The sequence below is a fragment of the Ambystoma mexicanum genome, chromosome 4p (assembly GCF_040938575.1).
Source record: "Ambystoma mexicanum isolate Mex_15411 chromosome 4p, UKY_AmexF1_1, whole genome shotgun sequence".
Taxonomy (NCBI): Eukaryota; Metazoa; Chordata; class Amphibia; order Caudata; family Ambystomatidae; genus Ambystoma; species Ambystoma mexicanum.
The window spans coordinates 55,068,397-55,081,450 of record NC_090927.1 but is presented as its reverse complement, the minus strand read 5'-3'; the positions used below and the strand labels follow the sequence as shown (position 1 = coordinate 55,081,450).

Below are 13,054 nucleotides of genomic sequence, written 5' to 3'. Positions count from 1 at the left end.
CTATAACCGTCATCCCTGGACCCTGGGTGCCACCTAGGTTCCAGACCCCTCACCACATTCCAAGCTCCACTCCACTTACACACAAACACAAAACATATCCAGCCAGATGCTAGGCCACTACAAGAATGCTATTCGATAGTGGGGCAGAAGTAGAGAGAGAAAACAGGTATGAAAAAGCTGCTGTTTAGCATAATCCCTCGTTTTCAGTTTATTTTCAAATTTATGGTAATGTGAGGTTAGGGTAGATGGAATTTAAGCATTAGTGTTAACGACATGTCACAAAATATTTTTGCTGGATCAAAGGTGAGATTTTTCAGTCTAAATGAAAGTATGGAAATGTAATACTCCTGAATGTCAGAACTGAAGACAACCGGGTTTATTTTAGGTCTGTACATAACCCATTTACCATAATATGTTTTGCAGCTTTAGATCGGAACTAAACGTGTGTCACAAATTCCTAAAACAGATGCAGAGAATTCTTTGTTTGTTCATAAGTAAATAATCAAATTTAGGATGAATTTTTAATTAACACAGTATTTCTTGTATTCCCTATGTCTCTTAATATAGATTACAACAGGCTATATACGCAACGCCTGAAAACCAGGTACCGTCTGATGGAAGACCGAAATAGTCGCTTTGGGGAATACGTTTATTTTAGGGACCGCTACGCACCTCTGCTCATGATAAAGAAGCATCGTGACATGAAGCAGCGAGAGAAAGAGTTAACATGGTACGGAGAGAAACATGTGACCATGATGGACCAACGGGCTGCATCTATCTATGAGAGTCTTGAAGAATTCTTTGACCCAGAGTCGGATGGGTATGTTCCTACAACCATTGTGATTCAGGGACCTGCTGGGATTGGTAAGACCATGCTTACACACAAGATCATGCTTGAGTGGGCCTGCGGCGAACTGTTCCAGGGGAGGTTTGATTTTGCTTTTTACATCAACTGCCGCGATCTCAACCAGCTCTCTCAAAATCCATCCCTGGAAGATCTCCTTCTGCATGGACTCCCTGGATTTGATTTGCCAGTCCTCGAGATACTTGCCTGCACAGACAGAGTGCTCTTTGTGGTCGATGGCGCAGACGAGTTGGATTTTTTCGCAGATCGTCCACTATATGCTCCTTTACAGGAGATGACCATGGGGCAAGTACTGGTAGACTTGATAGAGAAACGGTTTTGCACGGGGTCAACCGTAATATTTACAACTAGGCCGATGGCTTTAAACAAACTCAATGACACTTTGTGTAATCCCCGTTATGCAGAAATACTTGGATTTTCTGGAGCCAGCCGAAAGCAATATTTTGAGAATTACTTCCAAAACACAGACGAAGCAACAAAGGCCTTCAACATTGTACAAGAAAATGAAGTTCTTTTCACCATGTGCTTTGTACCTCTTGTGTGTTGGTCTCTCTGCACATCCATAAAACAGCAAATGGAAAGGCGGGACAACCTCTTACTGGCTCCAAGAACAACAGCCGCTTCATACATGTCGTTTGTCTCGATTTTAGTAAGGGACCATGTTGGCACACCGCCCCTGGAAATGCTAAAGAAGATTTGTGCTTTAGCCAAAGACGGAGTACGTAATGGGAAAATATTCTTCGAAGCACGATCCCTCCCCATGTATGGGTTAGCTGTAAAAGAGAATCAGTCCATATTTCTAAACAATGACATCTTTGTAAGGTTCATCGAGTGTCATGAGTACTTTGACTTCACTCACGTGAGTGTGCAGGATTTTCTGACAGCACTGTTTTATGTACACACAGGAGAAGAAGGAAGAGAACCAACTGAGGAGCATCGAAAGGAGGTGACGAGTTTGCTGGAAGCATATAGTGAAAGTCAAGGTGGTAAATTTGCCTTAACTGTTAGGTTCATGTTTGGTATCTTCCAAAAAGACAGAGAGACCCAGCTGGTGAAGAACCTGAAGTGGAAGGTTTCTTATGACGTGAAGTCTGATCTTCTGAAGTGGATGTCTGAGGAACTCAAGCTGATCTCAGGCGAGATTAACACGTACCAAATGGGCCTCTTGCACTGCTTATATGATTTACATGATGAAGAGTTTGTGAAGCATGCGCTGGGCCATTTAAAGTGCCTCCATCTCGGTGCAGCTCTGGGAAGACCGGTGTCAGCCCTGGACTTCAGAATATTGTTGTTCTGTTTGAAGAACCTTCCTGAACTTGAAGAATTTAGGATATCATCCTACAAAATGCGTGCAGAAGATAGCATGGCCCTCCAGCCATCGCTGCTGAAATGTTCAACTCTGAAGTAAGCATTTATTTGAAAACAGACTTTTTAAAAGTAACTTATTTGTGTATTCTCTATTCAAGTATTTAATTGGAGCTTTTTAAACGCATGCAAGCAGGGGTTAAAATTTCAAGAGGTCAAAATGTCCATCTGCAAGCTACCAGCCAGTCATAAAATGTTACTCGCCACCTCAGTTCAACCCAGGAACACAGGACAGCACACCATTTCTTACTCACCAGCAGCCAGTTATCCTTCGCCAATGGCTAGTTGCAAGTGCACATTATGAGACCTGCATGCAGAGTCCTAAAAAAAGCGCCACAGGCAGACAATGGGATGGGTTAGGAAGGTACAAAAAGGGAGTGGGTTTCATTGAAAGTAGACTGCTAAGTTGCATTCAAGATACTCAGTATGAAGCAAGGCTTTCTAACAGCATTATTATTATTGATAAGCCATACTCTATCACATTAAATCACTTTTTTTTTTAAAGGATATAGGTTCTCCACCTGACATCCAGGAACAGGATGATGTGGATGTACAGAACTGCTGCAAATATATGGTCTAGTAATAAACAAAGTATTTTCTGAAATTCTGAATTATTCTTCTGTTTTTCCTTGACATCCTATTTCCCTCCAAGTAGTCCTTGGTCTTTACTCCTGTCTCCTGTGCCTTTACATCTGACCCCTGCAAGTCATTGACACAGTCTTCCATCTCCATTTGAATGTTCCTCTCCACACGTACAACATCGTCACACGACCATCTTTTACCATCTTCCAGTAACACAGCCTTCCCTGAGGAACCTATTACTTTTTGAGGGGCCTAAATTTCTACTCTCCTTTCATTGTTCTTCTGGGATCTTTTACACAAACCCAATCTCCATCTTTAATCTTGCTCTCTACTACTTTATTATTGGTGTCATAATATTCTTTGTATCTTGCTTGCTTTTCCTTTAGTCTTCTTACAACGTTACTAATATCAATATGTTTGTGAGTACTCAATTTAACCAAGCAGGTCTCAGTTGATTAGATGCAGATCTTCCCCTCATCATTGTAAATGGATCTTCTTCAGTCACTGAATGTGGAGTCATCCTGTAGGTGTTGAGATCTTCTTTTAAAGTGTCCTTCTACGGTAAGACACGGTAAGACATTTGCAATGGCTAATTGAATGATGCTTTTAACAAAGCCATTCATCCTCTCAACAAGTCCATTAGCCATGGGATGATATAATGATGTGGTTTTGAGTTCAATAGCTCTCTCCTTCATGAATGACTGTACCTCTGTTGACATAAATTGGACTCCGTTATCCGACACTATTCCCAATGGGTCTCCTGCCCTATTAAACACTTCTTCTAAAAATGTCTCTATCTTCCTTGCCCTAACTGAACCTTCAACAATACCCCACTCTACCCATTAATATGTTTAATCCAATAAAACAATGATGTACACTTTTTGCATATCCACGTTTTCATATGGTCCTGTAGAATCAATTGCAAGTTTAGACCACACTGCATCAGGAATATCCACTGGTTGCAAAGGTGTTCTTCTCACATTCTTTCCCTTGTCGCTGACAGCACATGCTGAACAATCTTTAACAGCTTCTTCCATCTCTTTCCACATAACTGGCCACCAATAGCTTTCTCTCACTATCCTTTTTGTGAGACCTCTTCCCACATGACCTTCATATGCCAAGTCTATTCTCTGTCTTAATTCTACAGGCGGACTAATATGAGTTCCCCTGTAAACACACATCAGTTGAAATCTCACCTCTTATTTGAGAGTACATCCTTGTGCTCTGATCAATCTCTTTCCACTCACTCTGAATGGCTTACCTGAGATGCTTCTGTTCAACATCCTCAACACTCTGCCACCATGTTTCACTTTCTAGGAGTTTACCTTACACTTACATTATATTGGATTATGTTCAGTATTCACCTTCGTATCCTTGGATATATCAAGTGTGGGCTCTTGGAGTTCAACACATGTACTAAAGGCTTGTGACCCATCTTCATTATGATTGGTAAACCCCATATAAGACTCTTGAAGTGTTCTAAAATCCACTTGACTCTCACTGCCTCTCTCTCAATTGCTGAGTAGTTCATTTCTGCACCTCTTCATATCCTAGAGGCAAAAGCAATGGGAACTGTTCCATCATCATGAATTTGTTCACAAACTCCCCCCTAAAGCCACCTTACTAGCATCAACTGAAATCACAATTCTAGCCTTGCAGTCAAACATACTCAACGTAGGAGCTCTGTTTATGTGTATTTTTATCTGCTCAAACTCGTTCTTGCATTCTCCAGACCATATGAATTTCACACACTTTTTCATAAACTCTCTCATGCATTTTGTTTTTTCCCTGTAATGGAATATGAATTTTGAATAATATTCTGTCATACCCAAAAAACTCAACAGCTGATCTTTGTTGGAAGGTTCTGGAATATTCATAATAGTGTTCACTAATTCCTTCCATGGCTTAATTCCCTCAGCATTTATTAAATGTCCCAAATATGTAACTTCCTGTCACGATCCCAGTCAGTGAGCACAGTTCCCATTCAGGCATTCGAGATAGGCAAGGAACATTACATCAGTCAGTGGGTCAAAGGTGGGTGTTAGCCTGCCATATATGGCATTTGCACCATTCACAGCATATGTTTCCATAGACTCGCATAGTGTTAACATTGGTTTTATACTCTAAACATTGCAGCTGCAAGATCCATTTGTACCTTGCAGCATGTTCTATTCATATTGCAGAGGGAGCTACTTAAGACCAGCCTCTGCTGTAACACACGATTCGCGTCTGCTCTGCTGACAGCGGGTAACGCTACCAGCGTTTCTCCTCAAAGAACCTGTCTAAGGAGAAAATATAAAGACATTAGCTTTACAGAAAAAGACAACAGAATACAACAGTTTATAGAAAAAACTTACCGAACAGAAGTTATCTCTGCAGCAGTATCTTCAGTCAGCAGTGGTCGCTCGTTACCGCAGCAGCTCCTGTCAGAAGTTTCTCTCACAGCCGCAGCATCTTCCAGCAACAGTTTTTGCTCGTAGTCGCAGCGTCTTCAGTCAGAAGTTTCATCCGCAGCCTCAGCATCTTCCGAAGGTATTTTACTCAGCTCTCTGAAAACCTGCAGACAAATCGAGGTATTTAACTAACGAACGAACTGAATAGAAAATAACAAAAGAAGTTTTAAAATAAGTTTAACATACCTGAAGTTCTTCAAGATTTCACCTCACAGTTGTTTCCGCGCTCTTCCTGAAGGTTACAGTTACTCATATAGACAAACTTAGGTTGTTTAACGTTTCCTTATCCTGAGTAACTTCGCAGTCATCCGCAGCCATAGGATTTTTCTGAATTCCAAGAACTTCCAAGAAATAGTCAATTAATTAGAAAGAAGGATCTCTCCAACGTAGGAATAATTTCAAGACATAAGACAATAAAGTATATTCTCCAAGATACTTAATCCAAAGACTAATTCTGGAAAAGTATAGACATTGTCAAGGCAAGAAACTATAGTGTACCTCAGCATTCCAAATTCCATTTGTATCTTCATCTCAACGTGCCCCTGTAGATAGCAGGATGGAAAGCTCCACAAAAAATAAACACAGGTGAGAAGGGAGGATTACAGAAGTATACATTAATGCAGTACCTTCTCAGTTAATAGATGTTATAGCAGTTCTATTGTTGTTATTATTGTTTATACAGAAAGGGAATCCAAAGAGTGCCCAAGTACAGGTCACAGACTGAGAAGGCATTACACTCCTGAGGAGTCCAGGTAAGCGTTACACTTCCTTCCTCTTGATTTTACATTTGTCTATTTTCAATGTGAGGCCTCTCTCCTGAATCACCTGTAGCACACCAGGTAAGCTGGCATTATGTGCATCCTCTGTCATAGCTGAAATGAGAATGTGGTCCCGGAAGCAATAGACACCTTTAAGACCACCAAAAAGGTGACTTGTGAGTCTTCGAAATACTGCCGCCGCTAAGGCCAAACCAAAAAGCATTCTTTTATATCTGAATGCCCCCAGGGGGGTGACAAAAGATGTCAGGTGCTTAGACTCTTCATCTAGCTTGACCTGGCGGTACGCCGAGGACAAATCGAGAGTGGTGAAATACTTTGCTGGGTCCTCTACTCTCTTCCAATGCTTTAATGTTAACATTCTATGATACGTTGACATACTGCTGTCCTACTTTACTTCTACCTCTAATGTTTCTGCAAACTTTAGCAAAATGTCCAGTATAGCCACACTTGTAGCATTCAGCAGTAAAAGCTTGGCACTCTTTTTCAACGTTAGTGTGCCTATTCCAACCCCATTTTTGACACCGAGCTTGGAATTTGCTTATAGGTTCCTTCTCTTTCCTAGGATTTGTGTTGAAACTGTTTGCAGACATTCTTTTTACTAAAGCTATCAATGACTCTTCATTGTCATCTTTTGTCTCTTCATGGACAGATTTGATTTCTCTGATGGCATCCTTACTCTGTATTTCTTTCATACACTTTTCCCCTAACTCCATTGTTCTGGCAATATCTAATGCCTGTTCTAAATAGGGGTCATTTGCCTGCCAGAGTCCCTGCTGATTGCGGGGGTCAGCTACATGCAATACCAACTGGTCTCTCAAGTACTCATCAGCAACCCCTGTGAATCTGCATGTAGAAATCAAGCCTCTCAGCGCTGCCATGTAGGTATCAATGGATTCGCCATTGTGCTGTCGTCTTGAAAAAAAGCGATACCTCTCCAGAACAATGTTGATTTTGTTCCCAAAGTATTTGGTCAATTTGCTTAGGGCATTCTCATATTTTCTGCTGCTGCTTGCACCCGTTGAATAACCTGACCCACTCTCTGTTTCATTCAGATCAGGCAGCTCACGAAATATTCGGAGAGCTTTGGCACCAATACATTTCAATAAAGTAGCCTCTTTCAGGTCATCATTAAACTTGGCACCTCTGATTGCCCTTATATAGACTTGAAACCCATCAATCCATTGTTCCCATGGACTGACTGGTTCCCTGGCTGCGGGAGGAACTGGACCGGTGCCATCACATGTTGCATTTTCCCCAATGGTAGGGTCTTGAACCTACTATGAAGTTATATTCTTTCCTTGTTTATTCATCCCCTGCAATAGTTGCGTATTGCTTTAAATGAATTTGCACTGTGGTTTGCTTGGGGTATTTTGTTCTTATGCCTTGTCTCACTTGGAATGGTGCTTAACTTTGTAATGATGGGCACACTTTACTTTGTTACCCCAGGGATTAGTATCCCACTTCATGCCTTTCGTGTCCTATCATCGTGCGCTTTATGCTCCAAAGTGAAACGTTGCTTGCATCCGTCTCAATACAAGGATTATAACCATGTGATGCTTGCAGTGATCTGTGACGTGTGGTTGCCCTTTCTGTAAACAATTTCCAAAATGGCTGTCACGCCACGCACATATCCTGAAGTCCTTTCCTCAATAGTTACTGGTGCTGCCGGTTCGCGGGTGCACATTCGTATGAGGCAGCCGCGGTGAGCGCTTCCGTTTTTCTTCAAACGTTAATTTGTAAAGTACCTTATAATCTGTGGGTCACTTTATACACGTTCAGTTTCCTTTTACATGGTGTCCGGAGCAGCGCTTCTCTATGAAATTACTTCGGCCATCCGATCGTACCTCCGAGCAGGCCGTAAACTGTCCCTCTTGAACACGCGTGTGTTCCGACATTGTTTCTTCCTGCTCTCTGGGGGTTCTCATCTTCAATGGCCCTTGTCGCCAATTGTTATGTCACTCTTTAGACTTTATTGTAAGAGCCCCCAGGGGATGGCACTTCCAGTCAAAGCCACTCTCCAACTTGCATCGTTCTAGAATCAGCTTGATTCCAGAACCATGCCAGCTCAGATGTCGCCCGACATGAAACAATGACATCATACATAATAATCAGCGTCTGTTGGACTCTGAAAAACCTGATTGTGAAGCTTCCGCCTCACCTGCTGCCAGGAAGACCCTTTTGAGAGGGAACAGCTGGATCTGTTCGTGGTCTGGTGTCTTCCAGGACCTTCTTGTGCTGCTTGACCCCCAAATCCTGAGCACTGCATCCATCCAAATGCTTGGTTTCCTTGTCACTGCTGCTCAGTGCTTGGACCTTTGTTCAGTAAGGCTAAGCACTGCGAGTGCCGTTGCGACTGGCTCCCCGGAGGCCAGGGCTAGCTCAGTGTCTCCAGCACCTTCAACCATGAGTCAACGCTCCGGTTCGTCGAAGAAGAGGAAGTCGGACCACCCGGGTAAGCTTCTGAAGAAGTCCCGGACAGGCCAGTTGGAGAAGGCCAAGGGGGAGCGGGGCGCTAACCCTCCCCCCAAGGTGAAGGCCCCTTGCTCGACCAAGGCCATGCCGGCCCAGGTTCACCCGACAAAGCCATCCATTGAAGGCGTGGTGGCGTGCCTAGCGAAGGCTGCGGACGCGGGTTCGTATTGTGCGGTCCCCAAGGCGAGAGTTTCCCTGCCTGCCAGGAGGGAATCATCTTTTCAACCCATAGAGAAGACATCGAAGAAATTGATACCCATCATCTCCCCGAAACCGTCTCCCCTGGCGCAGAGAAGGGGGGGCACAATAGTCCTGCAGGGCACGGACATCTCCTCTGAGGAGGAGCTTTCTACTCTCCAGACCATTTTAGACGAGAAGTTTGTCGAGGCCAAGTCCTACGGGAAGGAACCCAACAAGGGAGACGTCGAGAGGGGCGACGAGACAGATAAGGAGGAGCAGGCCGTGGAGGAGTTGGAGAACCCTACACCGCTGCCTTGTTGTTCCGACTTCCGTCACCTCAGCACCCACCTCATCCCCCAGCGGACATTTCGGTGGACATTCTCCAGGCACTCCACCCCTTGTGTTCAGAGATTAGGACAAGGATGACCCTTCCACCGACGGAAGAACCCGCGGCACCAAAAGATCCTGCGGCACCGGGGCCATCAGGCGTGCCCCCTACCAAGAAGAGGAGATTTCACCCTCCACCGCCTTGTCACCCGTCGCCCCCCTCCACTCCGCTGAGGGAGGCTATGGACCCGGACACGGCAAAGATTGGCACAGACAACGATGGCGGGTTAGGATACCTCCTGTCTCCGTCGCCCAGAGCCCCACTGCCCGATGAGATAGGTTTGTTCCATGCCATGATCTCTAGGGTCTTGGACCTGTTTCAGCTGACCCCCGAGGAAAAGGAGAGAGTTTCCTGTACCAACGCTGCAAGGCAAAGGGGAAGACTGTGCTGTCGATCCCTCTGTTGGACGACATTTGGGATGAGGGGCTATCCCTTATGAAGAACCTGTCCTCGGCCCCGGTGAAGAGGGACCGGTACGAAAAAAAGTACAGTGTGCCGGACTCTGCACCCAAGTGTTTGAGGTCCTAGCGTTCCCCGGATTCAGTAGTCTTGTCGGCGTCGAGGAAGACATCTTCTGGCTCTGCCGCATCAATGACTTCCTCCCCCCGGACAGCGAGGGGAAGAAGTTGGACGCTATGGGACATGAGTCATCACATCGGCGGCGACGACCATCAAGGCGGCCAAAGCCCTTGCGGCGCACTACGACAGGGAGCTCTGGTTTAAAATCGTTCCCCTCCTGGACTTCCTTGACAAGAGAGCGGAAGCTTTGGAGATCCTGCAGGAGGGCGAGGTGGCAACGGACCATGCAATAACAGTGACCACGGACATTGCCGACACGGGGTTCTGCCAAATGGGCAACAGCATTTGCCTTCGTGAGCGAGGTTGGTTAAGGGCTACTAACTTTCGCCAGGATGTGCAGTTGAGGCTATTGGACATGCCCTTCGACTGGGACAATTTGTTTGGCAAAACCGTGGACAAGTCTCTTCAGGTCATCAAGGCAGACACTGAGATGGCTCGTACCCTGGGCACGCTTCAGCAGCGACGGCCGTCCTTTTGCAATTCCAGGGGTAAACCCCAAGTTTCCTCCAAAGGCTTCGGTGGAAGTTCTTCGTCCTACCGTCAACCGTCTTGCTCTTCTTCCTGGGAGGCTTTCAGAGGCCCCAGCAAGACTGGAGGAGGTCGCTGTAGTCGACAAGGTCTGCAAGGCGGCGCCTCCACAGCAAAGAAAGGTTGAACCGGCCCTGAAATCGGGCCCCCACATGTGCACTCCGGTGGGAGGCCGGCTGGCGAACTCTGTCAGCGTGTGGGAGTCCATCTCCACCGACCGTTGGGTGCTGGACGATCTGGCCCACGGACACACCCTTGAATTCCAACAAAAGTGTCCTTGCATACCACCAGTGGCCAGGCAGGAAAACCACATCCCTCAGCTTCTGCTGGAGGTGCTGGCCATGCTGAAGAAGGGCACGATAGAGCTCGTTCCAAAGAGGCTCTGGGGCTCCGGAGTGTACTCTCAGTACTTCCTCGTCAAGAAGAAGACGGGTGGTTGGAGACCCATCCTAGACCTTCGCCATCTGAACAAGTAAATCAGATCCCAGAAGTTTTGGATGATCACCCTTCAGCATGTGCTAGGACCGCTGGAAGAAGGGGATTTCCTCTTGTCGCTGGACTTGGAGGATGCCTACTTTCACATCCCACTTCACAAGGGACACGCAAGTTTCTGCGCTTCGTGGTTCAAGGGCTACATTACCAGTTCAAGGCCCTTCCCTTCGGATTGAAGTCGGCGCCAAGGGTTCTCACCAAGTGCCTGGCACCAGTGGCAGCGCGGCTGCGTCTATGAGGGATCCACGTTTACCCCTATCTGGACGACTGGGGTTCTCAGTGCACTATGCAAAATCTTGCTTGGTGCCATCGCAAATCGCACTGTTTCTTAGGTCTCGGCTAAACACAGTGTCATGCCTTGCGTCTATGTCGGAGGAGAGGATAGCGGCCATCCTGGGCCAGGTACAACGGCTGTTGACCATGAAGATCGCAAGGGTGAAGTCCATCTAGTCCCTTCTCGGCATGATGTTGTCATGCATATAACTCATTCGGCTCTGTAGGCTGCGGATGCGGCCACTGCAAGAGTTCCTCGATGCCCGTTGGATTCAGGTATCTGGAAGCTTCGAGGACAAGATCTCTCTCGACAAGAGTTTCCTTTGAGAAATACAGTGGTGGGGAGTCTGCACGCATTTGTCGGCGGGCGCCGCCTTCCAGACACCACCTCATCAGGAGACTGTCATGATGGACGCCACCCTGGAAGGTTGGTGCGTGCACACTGGAAGTCTCCACGCAAGAGGCCTGTGGCTACTGTAGGAGAAGCCGTTGCATATCAACGAACTGGAGCTGCGGGCAGTGTTTTGGGCCCTCAAATCTTTCCTTCCATCCCTCAAGGGCAAGGTGATACGGGTCTTCATGTTTAACACCACCACAATGTTCTACATCCGGAAGCAGGGGGGCACCAGATCCCCAGCGCTCTCCAGAGAGGCGCAGGACCTATGGCACTGGGCCCTTGCCCAGCAGATGTTCCTAGTCTCGTTTCATCTGGCAGGAGTGAAGAACACCATCACCGACTCCCTCAGCAGGGAGCTGCGCTCTTGCCACGAGTGGGAGCTTCGGCAGGACCAAGTGGTTCTTCTGTTCCATCGATGGGGCAATCCCCAAATCGATCTCTTTGCGACGGCCACGAACACCAAGTGCCGCAGGTTCGCCAGTCGATTTCCCCAGCCGGGGAGCATGGTGGAATCATTTGCATTCCCCTGGGACAGTCTCTTTCTGTATGCGTTCCCTCCATTGCCGTTGCTTCTTCGACTAGTCAATCAACTCAGACGGTCCCGGTGCAGGATGATCCCCGTCGCACCATCGTGGCCGAGACAGATATGGTACCCGGACCTTCTGGACGTGTCTGCGTCCCCTCCTGTCAAGCTTCCGCGGCCGCAGGTCTTCTCGCCAGAGAAGGAGGCGCGATCCTGCACCAGGACCCAGGGTCGCTAACTTTCAGACCTGGCTTCTGCACCGCTAGACTTTGGAGGATACGATATCCCGGCAGACTGCAAGGAAGTGCTTGCCAAGGCCAGGGCTTTGTCTACACTGAAATGCTACGGACATAAGTGGAAGAGGTTTGCCGTCTGGTGCCGTGCACAGAAGATCGACCCTCTACGGATTACGGCTTCGCAGGTGCTGCCGTATTTGCTGTCACTGGCCAAAGCAGGGCTACCTCATGCCTCAATCAAGGTTCATCTGGCGGCTATCTCCAGCTGCACCAGAACCCCAGGACGGTAGTCGTTATGGTGACACCGCCTGGTCAAGGAGTACATCAAAGGACTTTTTCGTTTGTTCCCGCCGGTGAAGGCACGGCCCTGGCGTGGGAACTCAATGTGGTGCAGACTAGGCGCATGGGTCCACTGTTCGAGCCTATGCATTCTGCGCCACAGACATTTTTGTTGTGGAAAACCGCGTTTCTTGTGGCCTTCACCTCCGCACGACGAGTGGGAGAGATCCAGGCCCTCTCTTGTAAAGCGCCTTACTTGACATTCCACGAGACGAGGGTGGTGCTACGGACGCACCCCTCCTTCATGCCCAAGGTGCCGTCAAATTTCATCTGACAGCCCTTGGTGTTACCTGTATTTTTCCCGACCCCTTTGTCGCCGGCTAAGAGGACTTTGCACTCGCTGGATGTGGCTAGAGCGCTGAAGTTCTACGTGGACCGCACAAAGAGTTTTCGGAAGACGTCGCAACTTTTTGTGAACTTTGGCTGTGTGAACCATGGGAAGGCCCTCTCCAAGGCTTCCATTTCCAGGTGGCCCTCCGGCTGCATCACCCATTGTCATCGGTTGGCAGCCCACTCGACCAGAGCGATCGCTGCAACTATGGCGTTCCTGTCTGGTGTGCCCCTGCTGGACATCTGCAGGGCTGCTACGTGGAGGTTGACGCA

At 47.3% G+C, this 13,054-nt stretch overlaps 1 protein-coding gene across 3 annotated transcripts in view; it reads left to right on the top strand.

Annotated features, from left to right (window-relative positions):
* Positions 1-13,054, top strand: part of LOC138452988 (NACHT, LRR and PYD domains-containing protein 3-like) — a 415,916-nt gene that overhangs the window by 261,970 nt on the left and 140,892 nt on the right. For all 3 annotated transcript variants that reach the window (XM_069605372.1, XM_069605373.1, XM_069605371.1), the window contains exon 6: positions 568-2,269. In XM_069605372.1, the coding sequence (XP_069461473.1) occupies positions 568-2,269 (1,702 nt within the window). The remainder of the gene's footprint in view (positions 1-567; positions 2,270-13,054) is intronic.